The 21033-nt window shown below is 59.3% G+C and overlaps 1 protein-coding gene across 8 annotated transcripts in view; it reads right to left on the bottom strand.

Moving 5' to 3' along the window:
• Positions 1-13847: 13847 nt before the first annotated feature.
• CACNA1A (calcium voltage-gated channel subunit alpha1 A) overlaps positions 13848-21033 on the bottom strand; it is a 287235-nt gene continuing 280049 nt past the window's right edge. For 2 of the 8 annotated variants that reach the window (XM_086698923.1, XM_086698921.1), the window contains exons 41-49: positions 20106-20213; positions 19861-19961; positions 19190-19299; positions 18939-19077; positions 18697-18810; positions 17294-17329; positions 16049-16235; positions 15489-15739; positions 13848-14658 (exon numbers count right to left, since the gene is read on the bottom strand). In XM_086698923.1, coding sequence (XP_086555049.1) covers positions 13960-14658; positions 15489-15739; positions 16049-16235; positions 17294-17329; positions 18697-18810; positions 18939-19077; positions 19190-19299; positions 19861-19961; positions 20106-20213 — 1745 coding nt within the window. In that variant the 3' untranslated portion in view covers positions 13848-13959. The remainder of the gene's footprint in view (positions 14659-15488; positions 15740-16048; positions 16236-17293; positions 17330-18696; positions 18811-18938; positions 19078-19189; positions 19300-19860; positions 19962-20105; positions 20214-21033) is intronic. The other 6 variants (XM_086698922.1, XM_086698919.1, XM_086698925.1 and 3 more) reach the window with 4 other exon arrangements.

Genomic DNA, 21033 nt, shown 5'->3' with positions numbered 1-21033 from the left:
AAATCACAACCTGAGCCGAAGCCAGATGCTTAGCGTGCCACCCATGGGCCCCCCACCCCCCCAACCTTCTAATATCATTACTTTGGGGGTTAGGATTTCCAGGTGTGAGTCTGGGGGCGGGGACATACTTATTTAGACCATCAGGGGGCGCAAGTACCTTCACTCTCCTTGTTCACTCAGAGAGGTCGGTCCACACACCTTCCCAGGCGACCCGTCATCAGTTTTCCAATCATTTTCCTTTCAAGTCATTGACCTTCCGGCTGCAGCCCACAAACCAGCATATGATTGCACATCGGCTATTTCTCCCTCCAACGGAAATGAACAGCCAGGTGCGCTGTTTGAAGCTCTGCCCGCCGGGAGGCTGGGAGGATTGCCCTTCACAACTGTCCTTCCAGGGTGTCCTGGGAAGGGACAGAGGTACTGCCGCTCCCTGCTTCCAGCGGCTGCCCGCGCCTCGTGCCAAACCATCTGTAGCCGGAGCCTGAATGTTCTTTGATCCTAAGGAACCCCCATGAAGCTATGGGTGCAGGATGGGAGACAGAAGGACTCTGTACCACGGGACCTTTTGCTTATAGCAATGTGGGTCTATGTTATCTTTCAAAAAATTTTTAATCTTCATTTATTTTTGAGAGAGAGAGAGAGAGCGAGCGCCAGAGTGCGAGTGGGGGAGGAACAGAGAGAGAGGGAGACACAGTATCTGAAGCAGGCTCCAGGCTCTGAGCCGTCAGCACAGAGCCCGTTGCGGGGCTCGAACTCACGAACCCGCGAGATCATGACCGGAGCTGAAGTCGGATGCTTCGCCGACTGAGCCACCCCAGGCGCCCCTCTATTATCTTCATGATGCTATCTTTTTAAAACCCCGGATCATCCTTCCAGACTCCCTGCTATGGTATTAGAAGGAGCAGATGTGGGGCAAGAGGTGGCGTTGGAACCATACGCAGCCCTCATTTGCTAAATGCAGCCTGCTGCCTGTTTCTGCACAGCCTGCGAGTCGAGAATGGCCTTTTCGTTTTTAAATGGTTGGGGGAAAAAAAAAAAAAAAACCCAACCCACCACGATGTGAAAATTATATGCAGTTCAGATTTCAGTATCCAAGGGGGTTGGAGTGGATAGGACAGATGTTGTTTAAGGGTACAACCTGGCAAAGAGTAGAAAATAAGTCCTGAAGAGCTAACGCAGGGTAGAGTGGATATACACAACAATATCATAACCATCAGATTTGCTAAGAGACCAGAACTCTTTCAACATTTATTTATTTTTGGGACAGAGAGAGACAGAGCATGAACGGGGGAGGGGCAGAGAGAGAGGGAGACACAGAATCGGAAACAGGCTCCAGGCTCCGAGCCATCAGCCCAGAGCCCGACGCGGGGCTCGAACTCCCGGACCGCGAGATCGTGACCTGGCCGAAGTCGGACGCTTAACCGACTGCGCCACCCAGGCGCCCCAAGAGACCAGAACTCTTAATCGTTGCAACTCCGACCAGGAGATGATAATTCCACGATGCGATACGGGTGCTAGTTATCGCTCCCATGGCAATCGTATTCCAACAGCTAAATGCATCAAATTCACATCTCGGACTCCTCGAATTCACACGGTGTTCCCTGGCAAATGTATTTCCGTGGACTAACTCCGTGTCCGCAGATAAAGTTTTATCGACACATAGCTGCGCCCGTTCATTTCCCTGTCGGCTGTGGCGGCCTTTATTCGAAGTGGCAGAGTTGAATCATTGCAACGGAGACCGCCTGCCTGGCCCCTCGAAGCCGAAAAGAAAAAATACTTCCTGTCTGGCCTTCCCCCCCCCCCCCCCCCCCCCGCAAGAAGTTTGCAGACCCCTGCTCTACAGGGCCTGAGAACCGAGCGTCAACCCGCCTTGGACTCAGGGCTTCCCGGGGATGTTTCCTCAGTGCACAGGTGGGTGGCGTTTGCGTGGAGTGGCTCGGGGACACACAGGGACCGATAATCATGCCGGGAAGGGGAGGCTAGGACGGTCCTCAGGGGGTGGGGGGACATCTGGGCCTTCAAAGTGGAGTGGGATTGAACAACGGGACAGGGCAGGAGGGGGGCGGGCACAGCTGGGACACGCGGTGAGGGTTCCAGCCCCGACAGAACCACCCCAAGAGCCACGGCCCCTCTAATCAGCCGCCACATCCCCTCTACTGTCCCACTGTTTTCCCTTTTCCTCAGCCTTTCCCTGCCCTCACCTGCTGTCACCTCCCTCGCTGGGTGCTATTCGCTGTCACTGCCTTGGGTCTAGAGACACGTCCGAGGCCAGTGGGTTTGCCTGCCCTCCCCACTCCCTCCCTCCCTCCCTCCCTTCCCTTCCATTTCTTTCCTTTCCTTCCTTCTTTCCTTTCTTTTTCTTTCTTTTGGCAAAACACATGTAACATTAAATCAACCTGTGTGTCTGTATGTTTGTATGTGAGCTCAACGCCTAACATGAGGCTTGAACTCGAGACCCTGAGATCAAGAGTCTCACGCTGTCACAGCCTGAGTTAGCCAGGCGCCCCTAAATTAGCCATTTTAAAGTGGATGATTGCCTGGCGTTTAGTACGTTCACCATCACGTTTTGTGCCTGGCTTCTTTCAGTTAGCGTGGTTTTGAGATTCATCCACGTTGTATGATGTAGCAAAACTTTGTTCCTAAAAAAGCTAAACTAAAATAAAACTAAACCTTTTTGCCTGTTTAAAAAAAAAAAAAAAAGACAAATTGGATAATAAATTCAGAGGGAAAAAAAACTTTGTTCTTTTTTTAAAAGTTTATTTATTTTTAATGTTTATTTATTTTTGAGAGACAGAGAGACAGAGCGCGAGCAGGGGAGGGGCAGAGCGAGAGGGAGACACGGAATCCGAAACAGGCTCCAGGCTCCGAGCTGTCAGCCCAGGGCCCGACGCGGGGCTCGAACCCACGAACTGTGAGATCATGACCTGAGCCGAAGTCGGACGCTTCACCGACTCAGCCACCCAGGCGCCCCTACTTTTTAAAATTGTCATAAAAGACACGTAAGATTTACCATTTGAACCATTCTTAAGTGAAAGTTCAGTGGCTTTGCGTATATTCACCTTGTCACGCAGCCCTCCCCACCATCCATCCCCAGCACCTTTTCATCTTCCCAAACTGAAACTCTGTCCCCGTTAAACGCGAGTCCCCCACTCCCTCCCCACCCTCTGTTAATCACCCGGTCCACTCTCTGTCCATAAGTCAGTGGAAGTCCGAGCATGCCAGTCCTCCTGAGCCTTCAGTGGCTCCCTACTGCCCTCAGGATAAAGACCCAATAGTCCCAAGGAGGATGCACGTTGCATCCTGGTCCTCTCAGTGTGCTCCTTCTCCCTCTCATGGACACCTTCCCTTCCCTTTCTGAGGAAGGCCGGCTTCCTCCCAGCAGTCGTTATTTCCATGCTTTCTCTTTGGGTTTGTTAGTGTAGGTCTCTTGATGTGCTTTGTGCCTCCTCCATGTGACCGTGAGCCCATGAGATATGGACAGTGCCCGTCTTACTACTGTGCATGCCCTCACTGCTCCTGGACCTGTGCCCGACACACAACTGGTGTTCAACATATAGGAGAAGGACTGGCAGAAAGCAGGGAGAGGTCAGCCATGGGGGGGGGGGGAGCGGGGGCGGACTGAGGGGGGAGGTGCTGTTGTATCCCTGGCCACCCGACACGTGGGGGCCAGTCCGGGGCTGGAGCCCTGTGGGACGGCAGCCAGGAGCAGGATGTCCTTGTGTCCTCAGCGAGGTAAGTTCCTGGGGCAGGTTTGACTCGCCTTGGCTCAGGGCATCCGCACCATTTGCAACTTCTTTCTTTCTTTTTATAACAAGATTTACATTTTTTTTTTTTTTTTTGAGACAGCAAGAGAGAGAGAGAGCACGAACCTGGGAGGGGCAGAGAGAGAGGATCCAAAGCAGGCTTTGCCCTGACAGCAGCAAGCGCCAAGTGGGGCTTGAACTCACGGAACTGTGAGATCATGACCGGAGCCTAAGCAGGACACTCAACCGCCTGAGCCACCCAGGCGCCCCACAATTTGCCATTTCCAGGGCCCGGTGTGGGCCAAGGAGAGGGGCCTGGATAAAGTCAGACTTGGCTTTCCCCCAGCTGGCTGGCCTCCTTCTGCCTGACGCTAAATGCCAGCTTGTCGCCGTGTCACACGCTGCGCCCCTTCGGGGCGTGTGTTTGCAGTGCTCAGGGCTCTATGGGGGCGGTAGCTCTCCGCCAGCCAGTGGCCATTCCCCACCCCTGCGCCCACCCCCCCCCCCCCCCCCCACCCCGGTTCTTTTTATATCTCACATTTACAGAAAGCCTAAACATCTGAGCCCTTGAGGGAAGGGGCGGGGAGGCAGGGAGGCGGGGGTGGGGGCGGTGGGGGAGGGGCGGGGCGGGGAGGATGTCTGAACCTAGCGCGGAGGGAGGCTGGCTGGGTCAGGGGCGGCCACTGGCTTCCTTCCATCAGTCCCGGAGCATCAGATGGTGCTGAGCTATATTTAAAGGCTGCTTTCTCCGCCTCCACTGCGGGGTCCTCACCAGGATGGATGAGTCAGAGGAAGGCCTGGCGTGGCCCCCCCAGGCCCGGCGGGTCTGCCCCGAGAAGGCTGGGAACACCGCCCCAAGAAGCGACCCTGTAACAGCCCCCGGCTGGGTCCCTGTTGACCCGAGGTCTCCCTTGCCCCGGCTGCCTTCTTTCTCCCAGCCCTGCCCGGGCTCTGCACCAGGGGACAAGCCCGGTGCATGACCCGCCGACTCAGGGGAACCCACAGGCCAGCAATGGCTCCCGGGTCTTAGGCACTGGCCTCTGCGGCCGGCGTCTCCTGCCGGATGCCCAAGCCCCCTGCGCCCCCCGACCCCGGAGGCACGCGGCCTCCTTCTCCTGCTCTGCAGCATCATCGACCCGCACGCACACACATCCTTCCTATTTTATTGATTGGAAGGCTGAGGTCCCCGGTGGGGACGTATCTCAGCGCCGGCCGCTCTAACAACCGTCCGAGGGACGTAAGGGCGACAGACGTTTGTTTCTCACGGTTCTGGGGGCTGGGAGTCCAAGATCAAGGCACCAGCAAGTGGAGCAGACGGTGAGAGCCCTCGCTCCGGTTCACAGACGGCAACTGCTCACCGTGCCCCCACCTGGCGGAAGGGCCGAGGGAGGGCTCCGGGGTCTCCTTCGCAACGGCACGGTTCCCGTTCGGGGGGGGGGGGGGGGGGCATCCGGCATCCTGCCCCGGACCCCCCGGGGAACTGGTGGCACAACAGAGCTCAAGAATGACCCCAGGAGGGGCGCCTGGTGGCTCAGTCGGTGAAGCGTCCGACACCGGCTCAGGTCATGACCTCGAGGTTCGTGGGTTCGAGCCCCGCGTCCGGCTCTGTGCGGACAGCTCGGAGCCTGGAGCCTGCTTCGGATTCTGCGTCTCCCCCTCTCTCTCTGCCTCTTCCCCGCTCGTGCTCTGTCTCTGTCTCTCAAAAATAAATAAAAAATGTTATAAAAATAACAAAGAAAGCAGATTTAGGGGTTGCGAGAGGCTGAGAAAGGGAGAAATTGGGCAGTGACTGCTCATGGGGAAAGGGTGTATTCTGAAACAAGACAGGTGATAGCTGCATAAGACTGTGGGTGTACTAGGTGCCATGGAATTGAACACTTTATTTTTTTTTTTATTTTTTTTAACATTTATTTATTTTTGAGACAGAGAGAGAGCATGAACGGGGGAGGGTCAGAGAGAGAGGGAGACGCAGAATCTGAAACAGGCTCCAGGCTCTGAGCCGTCAGCACAGAGCCTGACAAGGGGCTCGAACTCACTGACCGCGAGATCATGACCTGAGCCGAAGTCAGCAGCCCAACCGACTGGGCCACCCAGGCGCCCCTGAACACTTTATTTTTAGCTATTTATTTTTTGCATTTAAATGTTTATTTATTTTTGAGGGGCGGCAGGGCAGAGAGAGAGGGGGACAGAGGATCCGAAGCGGCCTCTGCAGTGACAGCAGTGAGCCTGATGTGGGGCTCAAACTCACGGACCATGAGATCAGGACCTGAGCCAAAGTCGACGCACAACCAACTGAGCCACCCAGGCGCCCCGGAATTGAACCCTTTAAATGGTTAATTTTAAGTTATGTGAGTTTCACGTCAACTTGAAAAACCTGAAAAAAAAAAAAAATCACCTGTTCTTTTTTACTTTTTTCAATGTGGCAACTAGAAATTGCAATGTGACTGTTTTCAGACTGCTGCTGGGTGACCCGGCCTAGACCACTGTGCCTTCAGGGGAATCCGGCCACATCTGCGTCCTCTGCTCAGCAGGTGAAAAACCCCAGGACCCTGCTGACCCAGAGCAGGGCAGGGAGGAGCTGTAGTCACGGGGGTGGGGGTGGGGGTGGGGGTGGGGGGAGGGGGGGGAGGGGGGGGGCTGAGGTAGGGAGAAGAAACTGTCCATCCACCGGGGGACTTTTGATTGTCTTGTGTTCCCGAGGTGGCAGGACCGCGCTGTCCCTGCCGGTGGGGAGGTGTGGCAGATAGAGACTGGTGCGATACCTTGACCCACCTTGGGCTTTTGGCCACCTGAACTTCAAAGACCTGGAGACTGTTGTTCCCGGTTGGTGGCTTAGTGGTTTGCACCCCCAGTGGTCCTGGCCGCAGGGAGGCAGCACTTGGGAGAGGTTTAGGATGAGAGGGGACAAGCGTACTGGGAAAGGGGACACGACAAGCGCCAGCCAGGAAGGGTGTGTCCTCACCCTCTGGGAGGCCACAGGGCTGACTGGAGGGAAACCAGCTGGGTGCACTTTTAAGGTTCCCCTCCCCCCGCCCCCCATGTGACTTCGGGCGAGATCTTGGACAAGGGATTGAACCTTTCTGACCCTTAGTTTTCTGACCTGCAAATACCTTCCTCGTCTCCTCCTCTTAGCCAGCCCCTCCCCGCACCGTGCTCCCGGAGCTCCTCTGCAGCCCTCCCGCCTCCCCAGGGCTCTTCCTGAGAAGGAGGAGGCTCACAGGGCCTCCAGCGCCAGCAGCCTCTCCGGCCCCCAAACGCTATAGGTCTTTCCTGAGCCATCTACTCTGTTCCAAGCAATCAGTAGAAAGTCTTTTCCATAGAGCGGCCGGGCATTTACATCCGTATTATCCCTGCTGGTCCAGCTTCTGTCTCCGGAGCCGGGAGTAGGGGTACTGTTGTGCCCCTCACTCCCACCCCAGTGCCTCTACTCCTGCCTGCACCCCCAGCTTAGTGCCTCTCCCCGAAGATTCCCTGAGGGGTCTACCCCGCCACGCCCTGGCCGTTCGCCGACCGGCCTCTAGGTGGCGCTGCCTATCTGGTGTACCTGCCCGCGTCCCGCCCGCGCAACCTCAGCTCGACCGAAGGCTCCCCTGGGCCTTCTTGGGGGCCAGGAGCTGGGGCTGGAGGTTGGAGATGCGGACCTTAACAAGGCCCAGACTTTGGTTTGGGGGGGGGGGCTCTGAGTCTCATTTGGTTGTCCAGTTGATCGATTATTATAATATAGTCTTTGATCCCACGGGGAAATGTGGGGCTCCGGAAGCTTTTTTTTTTTTTGAGAAGAAGTCATCTGGATGCCTTTAAAAACTGTTTCCACAGGCAGAAGCAGTCATGAATTTTGGAGAATTCAGTAAAATACCAAAGTCTACACAGCCCTCTGTGGCGCGCCTTCCCAGCCCCTGTTGGAAGGAACCACTGTCCGCAGCGGGCTGCGTATCCCCCCCAGATCATTTTATTATTATTATTTTTTTAACAGGAGAAATGCAGTCTCGGAGAATAAGCTGGGCAGGGCGAGGCCTTCTTTACGTTTAAGGGCTGGAGCAGGGCAGCGAGGGGGAAGGCTGGGTCTGCGCAGACCGCGTGGGAGGCTGGGGGGCGGGGGTAGGGCTCTGGAGAGCTCGCAGGGCCCGATGTGGTGGGCACGTTGGGTGGAGCGCAGAGGGGCTCGGGCTGCTATTCCGGGCAGGGACGGGAGGCCAGATGGAGCGTGGGTGTCACGTTCAGCAGATGGGGCTGTCATGGCAGATCCAGGGCAGGGGTAGAACGAGAGCGGCTCCGTGCCCAGCCCCTCTGAAGACTACTCCGGCCAGCAGCCCTGGTCTGCTCGTGCCCCGCTCAGGCCATCTTCGTCCGTTTGGGCTGCCACGACAGAAGACCACGGACCGGGGGCTTGTAAGCCACGGAGAGTTATTGTTCACGGCTCTGGAGGCACCAGCAGATGCGGCGTCTGGTGGGGCCTGCCTGCCTCTTAGCTCAGAGACACCATCTCCTCGCTTTCCCCCCCCCCCCCCCCATGCTGGAAGGGGCGAGAGCTCTCCCGGGGCTCTTTCATAAGGGCATTAATCCAGGTGGCCTGGGGGGGGGGGGGGGCGGTGCTCAGTCGACTCTTGGCTTTGGCTCAGGTCACGATCTCGGGGTACGTGGGATCGAGCTCCAAGTCGGGCTCTGCGCTGACAGCTGGGAGCCTGCTTGGGATTCTCTCTCTCTCCGCCCCTCCCACACTTGTGCACGTGAGGGCACGCACGCACGCGCGCGCTCTCTCAAAATAAATAAACATTGAAAATAAAACAAAATCTTTAGGCGTGTCTGGGTGACCCAGTCAGTTGAGCGATCGACTTCGGCTCAGGTCATGATCTTGTGGTTCGTGAGTTCGAGCCCCATGTGGGGCTCTGTGCTGACAGCTCAGAGCCCGGAGCCTGCTTCGGATTCTGTCTCTCTCTCTCTCTCTCTCTCTCTCTCTCTCAAAAACAAATAAACCTTAAAAAATTAAATAAAATCTTTTTAAAAGTCTTCTTATGAATGATAAAAGACACTCCTGTGACTTGGGAAATCCCAAGGGTTTTAAGAGCTCTGTACCAGGAACTGGGGACAGAGACCAAATATATTTCTCATCAAACCACAGGGACCTTGTTTGGAAATCAGGGCTTTGCAGATGTAATTCAGGTAAGGGCAGGGATGAGATCATACTGCATTGGGGAGGGGGGTGGGCTAAATCCAGGCGAAGTGTCCTTGTAAGAGAAAGAGACACAGGGACAAGGCCAGGTGAAGACAGAGACAGAGGCACAGTGATGTAGCCACAAGTCAAGGCACGCCTAAGGGTTGCCAGCAACCACCGAAAGCTGGACGGGAGACATGGATGGACAGCTTCTCCTTCAGGACCTTCGGTGAGAGCCGCCCTGCCGATACCTTGATTTCCGGACTTCTTGCCTCCTGAGTGTGAGACAAGAAATTTCTGTTGTTTTAAGCCACTCAGTCTGCGGCGGTTTGTTACAGCTCTCCTAGGAGAGTAATATTGCTACTATTTAATGTTTTTAAAGCCATCTGTTCTCTTTTCTACTTATGTGTGTTTTTTAATCATTTTTTTTTAAAGAATTTTCTTTTTTTGAAACCGCGCATTTATTTCGCGCGCGTAAGAGAGAGCGCACGAGCCGGAGAGGGGCAGAGAGAGAGGGAGAGAGAGAATCCCAAGCAAGCTCCCCATGGTCAGCGAGGAGCCCGACACAGGGCTCGAACTCACGAACTGTGAGATCGTGACCTGAGGTGAAATCAAGAGTCTGATGCTTGACCGACTGAGCCACCCAGGCGCCCCTCTCCTTGTGTGTTTCACCACTCTAAGCACCAGTCGTTGCTCTGTAGGTGAGGCTTTTCCAAATGCCTGGTGACATAAGACACGGGCTGAGCGTCGTGTCCTCGTCCTCCTTCCGGTTTCTTCCCTAAAACCAGGCCTTTACCTCCATGCTGCGCAGCGATCCTGAGGAGCCAGTAGTCCCCATCGTGGGGTGCTCTGGTCGGCAGCCACCCACAGATCTGACTTTCCCACAAGTCTTCGAGCCAAGTGCTGTCACCCATCCACACCCGCCAGTCCTTTGATGGCAGCTGCTGGGGGGTCAGATAGGTGCCACCCCCAAATACGCCACTTGAGGATGATTTTGAGCTGAAGGCAAGTGAGATGCAAAAGAGCTCTCTGTCCTCCTCTTTTCTACCTAAAAGCAGGGCATCAATTTCCTTTTAAGAAGGTGACAGAAACTTCGCGTTTTGAAGGTGTCCCCTTTTCTCCTGTGTCGGGAAGAGAAGAGTGACTCATCACTGAAGACGGCGAGGCACCAGGATGAGTCTGTATAAACAAACCTTAGGAAACCTTACAAAAATAATCCTTATCTTCCATTAGTTTCCACCATATATTTCCTAGTCATTTCCCCATAATTTATCATCCCTGCAAGCCCAACCTCCCTTTTCTTTGTTAAAATGGTATATAAACCCCTGAGTCGAATCACTCTTTTGAATTTAACTGCTTTTCTGCGCACGTAAATATTAATAAAAATTGTGTGTCTTTTTTCCCGTGAATCTGTCATTTCTCAGTTTAATTCGCAGGCCTCAGTCACTGACTCTAAGAGGGTAGAGGAAATGTTTTGCCTCCCTGACACAGTAGTGGGCCCCCATTTCACAGACAGAACATTGAGGCTCAGAGAGAGAACAGGGGGAGCTTTAGACTGTAGCGAAGCAGTTCCTTTCAACCCTGAGGATGTCTGGATCTCTCAGATCATTGTCCCCAGGTAGGAGGCTGCCCAGGGCATTTGCAGGGTATACTTGGCTTTCAGAGTCCCCATTTCCCTGCCCCTTCTGCAGCCTTCCAGATGACGTGGCTGAGGCCAGAGACTGAGGGGATGTGAGACCAGGGCTTAAGCCAAGCCACCCTCTGCCTCTTCCCCTCCTGATTCCCTCCCTCTGAGTCTCCTGGGCAACTTACATTTGCCCCAGCCTGAAGGTGTGGGTGATGGAGGCCTGGGGTCCAGCCTCCCTGCACGCAGCCTCAGGTTTGGGTCCAGGGGCTGTGGGGGGCTCTGGTAAGAGGACTTGTTCCTTTGTGGACAGATGGCTGCAGTCTCCCTGGTTCCAGAGGGAATTGCACGGGACAAAAGTGCCGACCAGCTTCAGCACCACGGGAGGTGGGCCTTTGCCAGAGGCCAGCCCTGCCTCGGGCAGACAGCTGGCCTCGACGTCTGTGGGGGGTTGTGACTGGCTTCCTACCTGGTTAGGAAGTGGAAACCCTCTTTCGCTTTTTGTTGGACCGGTCACTTCCTAGATGTCATTATTGTGGAGGGAGCTCGTCCTGCCTTGCCATTTGGAGGCCTTCTCAGGCTGCCTGCTCAGCCTTCTTTGCCCAAGGTAAGCTCGAGGGTTGAGGTCTGGAGGAAGGCCTGTCGAACTTTCTGCTTTGGTGCTATGGAAATAATGGCTCAGGTGGGACGGGTGACACTCGTCAGCAGGTCTCAAAGGGGTCCGGGCCCCTGGGGCGGGGGATATCCATAACTATTACCCACATAAAGAGACATGCTTTGGAGTCCTTGATAATTTTCTTAAGAATGTAAAGGGGCGTTGACACCAAAAAGTTTGGGAACCACTTACGTAGGACAAGGGCCCAATCTGGCCCACTGTCTGTATTTATAAATAAAGTGGTTTTTTTTTTTAATGTTTTATTTATTTTTGAGAGAGAGAGAGAGCGTGAGCTCAAGTGGGGGAGGGGCAAGGAGACACGGGACCCGGAAGCAGACTCCAGGCTCTGAGCTGTCAGCACAGATCCCCACGCGGGGCTCGAACCCAGGAGCTGGGAGATGTTGGCCTGAGCTGCAGTCGGATGCTTAACTGACTGAGCCATCCAGGCGCTCCTGTAAATAAAGTTTTATCAGAACACAGCCACATTCACTTGTTCGCATGTTATCTCTGGCTGCTTTCCTGGTATGATGGCAGGTGGAGGAGTCGCAACAGAGACTATCTGGGTCCCAAAGCTGAAAATATTAGTCTGATCCTTTAGGAAAAAGTTCGCTGGCGGCTGATGTAAAATAGCGCGTTTAACTTTCACAAACAGTCTTATTATCATTTCGACTTTACGGCTGGAAAAACAGAGGCACGGAGAGGTTAAGTCACTTTCCCCAGGTCACATAGCCAGTGTGTATGCTGAGTTGGGAGGGGCTCTAGGAAGGGTGGTGGCGCTAAGCTCCCCAGGGTCCAATGACTGACCCGAAAGTTGGGGTGTTAGTCTCCCCCTGCCTGGCCTCTGATTTTCCTTCTTCTGGTGCCCTGATGTTCCCTGAGGACCATCCCCCCCCTCCTCGTCTGCAGACTTTGTGGGATTCCCTCAAGCCCTTTCTAGGGAGAACGAGGAGCTGCCTTTCCGCTCAACTTGAACAAGGGGGTGTAACGGGTCTTTTGCTCACCTGAATCGACACAGCCCTCTGACCGCCAACTCTGACTACAGTTTTGTGGCTATTGCCCGTATTTGCAGGAGCATTCACAGAATAGGCAAGGAGGAGAAGTCTTGACGATGGGGGGGGGGGCAGCATGCGAGTTTTCTGTCACTTTCATCTGTGGGGCCAGCTTCTGTAAGGCTGGAGCTGGAGTGTACAGGCAGGGGCACGGGATGGGTCTGAGGGTGGAGGGAGGGCAGGCTGTCAGCCCCTGTGTAAGAACCCCACCTCCACCTGTACCTCTCATGTGCCACCAGCATCTTGAGCTGGCCATGACCATCCCCCATTACCCAATGGGGGGGGGGCTGCTCTGACCTTTGACCTTTAGGACGCCCCACCAGCTGCTCAGATGTTTCCAATAGGAAGTTTCGCTAACGTTTGGGGCCTCACAGGCACTCCCCGGGCTCCCACTGTCCCCATCATGCAGGATGGTCATCCGAGATGATTTATCTTCCAGGATGGCTGCTTGTAGGTAGAACCTGGTTGACAGTAGACGGTGGGAGACCCGGGTGCCTGAGGGTGGAGGCGTGGGGTGGCAGCGGGGTGCACTGTTCTGCCTTCCAGCCAGGACAGCTGGCAGGGACCTGGGTAACATCTTCGGCCTTGGCCTTCTTGGGCTTGTTCAGGTAGCCAGGATTTCTAGGGCTCTGGCCACCAAGCTCTGTGAGGATCAGGGTCTGTCTGCCTCCTTCTTTCCTGCCTTCAAACACTTTCAAAGGGCTTCCCTTCCACCATTCCCCCCCAAGAGACCTGGGGAGCACTTTGCAGAGGGACAAAGACCAGTCGATCCAAAAGCCCTTTGATTCAACTTTTTTTTATTTTTTTTTTCTTTTTGAATGTCATGCAGTAATTCACAGTCCCAAGCCCACAGTTTTCAAACAAGGTAGGAAAAAGGAAAAAAGAAGCAAAGGAAACCGGTGGTGGTGGTGGTGGTTTTTTTTTTTTTTTTCCTTTTTCTTTTGTTATTTCAAGCAGGACCAAATGTCAGAAAAAAATGCTTCTTTTCTCAATCATTAATTTTTTTGTCCTTTTTAAAATTGTGTATCTTTTTAAATTGATTTTTCTGCAGGCAGTAATAGTAGGGTTTGGTATAACCAGCAAGCACTCCTGTGTGTGTCTGAGAACGTGTGTGGGGTATGAGCGTCTGGTGGAGGGTCTTGTGTGGGACGCTGGGTTTCGGCTTCGCTTCCGGCTTCTCCGCCACAACACGGGCCACCAGCTCGCGTTCACCAGGGAAAGGAAAGATTCAATTGAGATGATAAAACTCATCAATAGAAGCGATTTTTTTTTTCTCCCCGTTTTTCTTTTAAAAATGTGTTTGTTTTTTTTTTTTTTAAATTTCCATTTTCCCCAAGGTTCTCCAAAAATGGCTGAGTTAATTCGAATCCCTTGGCTGTATGGTTTGTCTGCCTCCCCCCCCCCTTCCAGGGTCCCCCTCGTGGGGGGCGGGGGGAGGCGGGGTTGGGTCGGCTGGGTGGGGCTGGGGGGGCTCATCGCCGCCCCCCCCACCCGCCCCCCAGCGGCTTTTCTGGCCGAGGGTCTTCGCGGGCCACCCTGGTGTGTCCGGGTCCTGGGGTCTCCCTCCAGAGTCCGCGGCCGTCCCGGGCCCCCCCCACCCCCACCCCCACCCCCCGGGTGCGCTGGGCAGGCGGCAGCGAGGTGGGCCCGCGGCCCGTGCGCGGCTCCTCCCCGCGGGGCGTGTGCGTGGGGTGCGTGGGGGGGCCGGGCGGGCGCGGGGGCCACCTCGCCCGGGCTTAGCACCAGTCGTCGTCGTCGGTCTCGCTGTAGGCTTCGTGCAGGCCTCTCCGGGGGCCCGGCCCGCGCGGCCTGGCCGGTCCGTGCGCCAGGTAGTAGCCGTTGGGGAGTCGCCGGCCGTGCCGGGAAGGCGAGGCGCACGCCGCCGGGCCCGGGGCCCGGGGAGTCCTGGGCGAGCACGCGCGTCGCGCGGGGGGTGGCGCGTCGTAAGCCGCGGCCCGGGGCTCCTCCCCTCCTCCGCCGCCCGGGCCGTCGGCCTCGTCGTAGTCGGAGCCCCGGTAGTAGCCGTGGTGCCGGGGCCCGGGGGGCCCCTCGGACGCCGGCCACCGCGCCCCGCCGTGGCGACACGCCCTGGGGGACTCGCTCCGGGCCGGGCCCGGGCCCCGCCGCTCCATCGCGGGCGAGCGGCTGCTGCCGTGGCCCCCCGCGGGCGGCCGCTCCCCGGCCAGAGGCTCGGCCGCGGGGCCCGGGTACCTCCGCGGGCCGCTGGGGGCCGCCCGGCCCGGCCGCGCCGCCGGCTGCTGTTGCTGCTGCTGCTGCTGCGGGGGACCCGAGCCGCCGGCCTTACGGATCACGGGGGAATAGGACACGTGTGGCCGGGGGGTGGAGGGGGTCTGGGGGAGCTGGCGGCGTCCCCGCCGCGGAGTGCTGGTACCAGATGTTGAGGGGGCTGGGCTTCCACTTACGGAACTACTGCCCTACACGAAAATTGAAACAAAGGAAATCAAAAAAAAAGATACAACAAAATCAACCAGAAGGAGACGGAGGAGACACAGAGGACGGGAGGGAGAGAGGGAGGGGGCAAAGGAAAACCAAAGGGGGCGGGGGCGGGAAGGGGGGACCGGGAGGCGGAGGCGGAGGAGAGGTGGGGGGGAGGGGCCACAGGACGTTTGAATGGAAAAAAAGGAGAAAAGCAACAGCCACAGGTAGGAGGAGGAGGACGAGGAGGGGAGGAGGGGGAGGAGGAGGGAGAGGAGGAGTGAGAGACAAGGAGGGAGGGGGAAGTCGAAAACCAACACAACAAAGTGAAAAGAGAAATGAGAAATGGAGTTTTGTAAGTTTCGGGGTTAAATAGCAGAAGTTTCAAAAATTACTCACAGGCGTCCAGAGGACAGAAATCATAATCGAAACAAAAACGGAAGCCGGGTTAAAGGAAAGCAAAGGCAGCAGGCAGCCAGCGGGGGGCATGAGTCGTAAGGACCACGCTGGCCAGAAACTCAAACGGTGATCCACAACCAAAGAGGAAGCAGCTGCGGGGCAGGGGAGGGGGCGGTAGGCGGGCAGGGGGGCTGAGGGGGAGGCAGAGCGGGGAGCCAGAGTGGCTGGGGGCAGCGTCTCCCCCTGCCCGGCTCCCCCCTGGCTTGGGGACCCCAGCGGTGGGCAGGGTCAGAGGTCACATTTGGGGAATGGAGACCCTGCCTAGAGTGGCTCTCTGGTGTGCCCCCCCCTCCCCGCCCCCTTCCCCGTCCCGCACCCCCGAGCTGTCCCCCCGGGGGCTCGGATCAGGGGTGCCCGGTGCCACACCCACCTGCCGGTGTGCCATGTGTTCACGGCCCTCGCTGGGCGAGCGGGACCAGCGCTGGTCCCGGGCCCGGGCCCGGCCATGGTCAGGCCGCTCCTGGGCATAGCGTTCCTTGTCCGAGGGTGGGGGGTGGTGGTGGTGGTGGTGGTGATGGTGTTGCCGGTGCTTCCGGTCCTTGGGCCGGCCCCGCTCCTGGTCCCGCTCCTTAGACGGCAGGTCCCCAGACTGGGTGGTCATGCTCAGGTCGGTCCCCAAGCCTGGGCAGAGCAGGGGGTCAGACAAACAGACGGCCATGCAGGAGGCGTGGGTGGCGCACAGGAGGCCTCCCCGAGGGCCTGTGGGCTCTAGACAGGGGCACCTTCTCCCGGACCAAGGAGAGCCTAATGGGCGTCAGGGGTCTGGTCCCCAGGCTCTGGGCGGCATCGGGCCCAGCTCGGCCGCTTGGTCCTGTCCCCTGAGGGACCTGCTCCTGGTCCAGACCTCCTCTTTTCGGCCTCGGTGTTTCCCTGCTCTCCCTTGTCGTCCCCTCCCCTCCGTCGTCCCCTGGGCCCTGAGCGGTAGCCCACCTGTGTCCACGTCCGTGTAGCGGCCCAGGGAACGCTCAGAGGCTCGGTGGCCGCGGTCTCGGCGCCGCTGGTGGTGGTGCTGGGTGTCTTCAGGCGGCACCCTCTCCAGGGAGTAATCGTCCAGGCGCCGGGCCTTGGGGCCCAGCACGGAGGCTGAGCGCTTCATGGGGCTGGTGTCTGAGATGGTCTGGGGGGGTGGACAGGCCAGCGGGCCGGGGTCAGCGGCCCGCACCGGGCGGTCCCGGTCTGTCCCGGCCCCTCAGCCCTCAGTGACGGGGTGTGCGTGTCGGGGGCAGAGTCCCAGAGGGCCGTGGGGCTCGGCTTCTGGTCCACCAGGGTCCCGGGACCCTTCTGCCTCCTCCCAGGCCCATCCTGGGTTCCGGCCAGGAGGCCCCATATGATCCACCCCCGGTTCTCGGAACCACCCCTGGGAGGTACCCCCCAGCCCTGGCCATCCAGCCAGGGGCAGGCAGGCTCGCGGAAGGGGAGAGCGTCCCCCATCCCGGGTTCCACCCGGAAGCCCCGGGCCCTGGGCAGCACAGCCCGGCGCGGACTCCTGCCTGCTCTCTGGAGGCTGGCAGGCCTCCTGCGTGCTCAGGACCGGGTGCCCAGCCTTCCGGCTCACTGTCCTCTCCTGGGCTAGCCGGGACCGGGCTTTCCTGCCCACCCGAGTCCGGCTCGCGAAGGGAGCCCTTGAGGGGCTTCCCCTGGCATTTGAGGCCCCGAGGGGAGCTGCCCTTCCCCTTGGCCTGCAACCTGGGAGCCTGCCCACGCTGCACCCCCAGGGGTCAAACCCTAGAGAGGGGCCTGTGGTTCTCTGCTGCTGGGAGAGGAGAGGAGGAAGATGGCACCTGAGGCCATCCCAGCCGAATGGCCGGTGGCTCCGCCCCAGGTGGCAGTTTTAAGAGACTCGGGGCTTCTGCACCAGAGGGTCAGGGGTGGCGTCAGGGGTATGAGCCTCTGAAAAAGAGCGGGCCAGGTGGGGCTGCAGGTGAGGCTTCCTGGAAAGATGGCATCTCCCAGCTTGGGGGCTTGGAGGAGAGGGGGTTGGGGGGAAGGGTGGGGGGCAGGCCCGCCCGGCAGGCACACGGAAGACACAACACACAAGGATGGGGCTTCACGGGGTGGGGGGTTGCAGTCTGCAAAGAAAGGGGGGGGTCCGAGGACAGGGGAGATGACGGGACTCCCACGAGGGGGGGTGGGCGGGAAGAGGGGGCCGGAGCCCAGCCGGGAGGCGGTACATACACTGAGGTTATTCCCACGTGGCCGGCCCCTTCTCCTCTGTCACAGCCCCACGGGATGGTGCACACAGAAAAACAGAAAGAAGAAAATAAATATAAAAGCCAAGAGGGAGAGTGAGAGGTGGTACACGGAGATGCCAGGATCGGGAAAGAGGAACCTGGGCGGTGGTGGTGGGGGGGGGGCGGGGGGAGGGGGACGGGGCAAGAGGGTCAGGGAAAGAGGTGTTAAAGTCCCTGGTGTGTGGGTGACCCCAGGCCCGGCTGGCCAGCCTCCCACGGGCACAGAGGAGACAGACAGGCGACACCACAGACAGACAGATGGCAAAGGCACGAGACGGACAGATGGGATGGCGTGACCACAGGCCCCGGGGCCCTGGGCTCCGCCTCATGCAGGGTGCCCCAGCCCTGGTTCCCACTGACACTCAAAAGCTTGGGGAGGGGTGGCCGTCAGCCGTCCTGTCCCAACCCTCTCTTGGGGTCCAGCGGCTCAGTCCTGGGGGTGTGGGCGGCGCGGGAGGTGGGGAGAAGGCCTGGCGGGATGACGCTGGGCGGCCACATGCAGCTGGGCGCCCCCCCCACCCGAGTTCTCAGCAGCCAGAGGCCAGGTCCTGGAGCCACCCTGGCCCAGCCAGGCACAGCACAGCCTTGTACCCCGTGCACACGCCATGGCACAGCACACGGGAAGCCTGCCACAGCCAGACTATGCCGCCCAGCCTTGTAGGCTGGGCGGGCAGCCAGCCATGCTTCTGGCTCCGGTGCCCCTGTCCCTGCGAGCCTAGGGCAGTGGGCGCACCTCCCCCCCCCCCCCCCCCCCGCCAGCACTGACCAAGTGGGTGCTACAGCTGGGTGAAGCGGCCACACACAGACACGCATCAGGCATACGTCCCTGTCCCTCCCCACTGGCCCCCACAAAGACCAGACAGGAAATACAAACCCCAGCTGTCCCCAGGCCACCCACCCCCCCCCCGCCAGACTCTGCTACCAGGTCCTAGGACCTGCCAAGTTCCCAAGAGCAGACCCACGTGCACACGCGTGTGCGTCCGTAGGTGCCAGTAAGAGCACAAACGGACACGTAGTGTGCGTCTGTGCGTGCGCGTGCCCGGGTGCGCGTTCCCGATCGCCGGTCTCACCTGGCCCTGACGCGTCACCTCCCCCACCCCTCCCGCGCCCCCATGTGTCCTCCATCAGGGAGGAGCTGAGGGCCTCCGGGGGTGGCCACAGAGGGTGGCAGGGCCCTCACCCTGCGGCTGAGGGTGTGGGTGGCCCCCTTGAGCCGGGGTCCGGGAGGAAAGAGACCCCTTGGGCCGTGCGGGGAGGGAGGGGGCCACGGCATCCCCACTGCTGGCCGGCAGGGACCCTGGGGGCCCTGAGTCCAGCCCTGGGGGGGGGGGGGGTGAAAGCGCTCACCTGGTTCTCCGCGGGGAGGCGGGGCATGGAGGCCGCCCGCGCCTGGCCTTCCATGGGGACGTAGTGCTCGCTGTCTGAGTAGCCGTCTCTGCCCATCTCTCGCATCTCCACAGACTGTGGGGCACAGGGCGAGGCCGGTGAGTCCGGGACCTGACGCTCGGACCCCAGACCCTTCCCTCCTGTACTGCTCGCGCCCGGGAGCTGTGGGGCGGTGGGGGGTGGGGTCGGGGGGACAGAGGCACCTGGGAGTTGGGCTGGCTGTTGGGCATGTCGGTGGGAGGCCCCCGCTCTGGGCTCCACGTTCCGGTCTTCTGGAACATCTCCTGGGCCCGCTGGGTCACCCAGGACGGGCTCTCCTTCATGCCGCTTTCGTGAGCCAACCTGTGCGGGGGGACAGAGGCCCGGGTGGTAGTGGGCACTCCAGGGGCGGCTGCCCTGGGGGATGGCGCCCCCTGCCCTCCCATCCCCACCTTCTGGCCAGAGCCACACTCACAGGCCTCCTCCTGGGTCCAGCTGGGAGGACGGGAGGGCGTTCTGGCCAGGGCCCCCCTCCTGGGTTGGGGACGGGGGCTCCATGCGCTGGAACATGAGTGGTGTCCGATTCTGGGGGGACAGAGAGCAACGTGTGTGCACAGGGCGGAGGCTGGGGACGGTGTTCAAGGCTCAGGCTCTGGCCACGGCTGCAGCTGAGAGACAGCAGGGGCGCTGTGCCGAGAGTGTGCCACCTTCCCCCCACCCCCCGCCAAATGCCCAAAGCAATTCCCTCCCTGCAAATCCATGTGGAACGGGACCACTTCTCAACCCGGTCTGGCCCCCTCATCTCCCACCTGGACCTGGAGATTCGCCTCCTCCCGGGTCTCCCGGCCCCAGCCCTTACCAGCTACGGCCACCAGAGGGCGGCCACCTGAGTGAGGTCGCTTCCCACGTCTAACGAGGAGCAGGGTGGCTCCCGTCTGACCCAGAGCAAAAGTCAGATTGCCCCCAGGGTGCCCAAGGCCCCCAAGGCGGAGCAGATGAATTCGTCCGGGCCACCTCCTTGGCACGGCCCTGCTTTCCAGCGACCTGCTCTGGGTCCTGGCTACCCCTCGCTGTTCTGGCCTGTCACCGCGGTGCCCGCAGGGCGACGGGCACCGGAGCGGAGGGTGCCGGGGCCCAGGGCCGTACCTGCTCCTCACGCAGGGCCTGCAGCTTCTTGGCCTTGCTCTGCCGGTAGTATTCCATAATCATCATGGCCGCGTAGATCTTCCCCACGGTCAGGTCTGTGGCTGGGGGGGGGGGCACAAGACGAGCTCGCCGTGGGTGGGGGCCCCGGAGGCACCAGCCTAGTCCCTGCACCTGCCTCCTCCTCTCTCCCGCCCCTTCCGTCCTGGCGGGTCAGAGCCCGGGGCCGGGCGAGGCACGGCTCTTACACTTGTGAGGGGTGACCAGCAGGTCGAGCGTCTTCTGGGACAGGTTGGGCCAGATGGCCATCATCTCCTTCCTCAGCTCAGCGTCCATTTGCTGCTTGTCGGCCCCGCCTGCAACGTGGGCACAGAGAGGCCCTGACTGCCTGCCCGCTCGGGCTCTAGAGCCCTGGTTCTCACGGGCCACCAGTTCCCTGTGGGCCTGTCCCGGAGGAGGAATGGCTACGTGGGCCTCGATCCTGGGCAGGGCCAGGGCCGCGGAGTGGCTGTGTGGGGGACAGCAGACATCAAGAGGGTCCAGCCGTGCAGTCTACCGCCCCGGGCCTCGGTATTCCCATCCGCGAAACGGGACGGTGGCAATAGGACCCACCTCACCGGATCGAAGGCCACAGTAGGTCATATGCGTGTGGGCTCAGGGCAGTCTCTGCTAGAGGATTATTAGCACGGTGGCCCGTGCATCTGAGACGCGGCCCGGAGTAAGGCCCAGAGAGGCCGGGGCGTCCCAGAGCAACCCTGCTAGAGGAGACTTCTCCTTCAACCAAGCCTCTCCTCCCCCGGATGTGACCTGCTGCCGCTGCTGGCCTTTGGTCCCTCACCCCAGCCACGGTGGCCACCGTCTCTTTGCCAGTGATTCCTGGTCCCTCCTGCCTGAGTGCACGGGAACATGACTCTCCCTGGCCCCTGGGACTGGCCGGGGCCCGCGTGAGGAGTTCTTTCTAATGAGCTGTGAGCACCGTGAACCGTCACTTTCGGGCCGGGGCATTTGATGGCCAGCGAGGGCCACTCTTGAGTTCTTTCTCCCTCTGGTGATATTACGGATCGTGGCTGCTCCCTCAGGCCTGGTGCCTAAGTGACTGACGGACAGAGCCCCCTGCCGACCCAGGGAGGACACACAGCAGGAACGGGAAGCAAATCTTTGTCGGCTGGAGACCTT

Source organism: Puma concolor, chromosome A2 (assembly GCF_028749965.1).
Source record: "Puma concolor isolate L17-30 chromosome A2, mPumCon1.1.hap2, whole genome shotgun sequence".
Taxonomy (NCBI): domain Eukaryota; kingdom Metazoa; phylum Chordata; class Mammalia; order Carnivora; family Felidae; genus Puma; species Puma concolor.
Note: the sequence above shows the minus strand (reverse complement) of the source record. Positions and strands in the feature narration are given on the sequence as shown.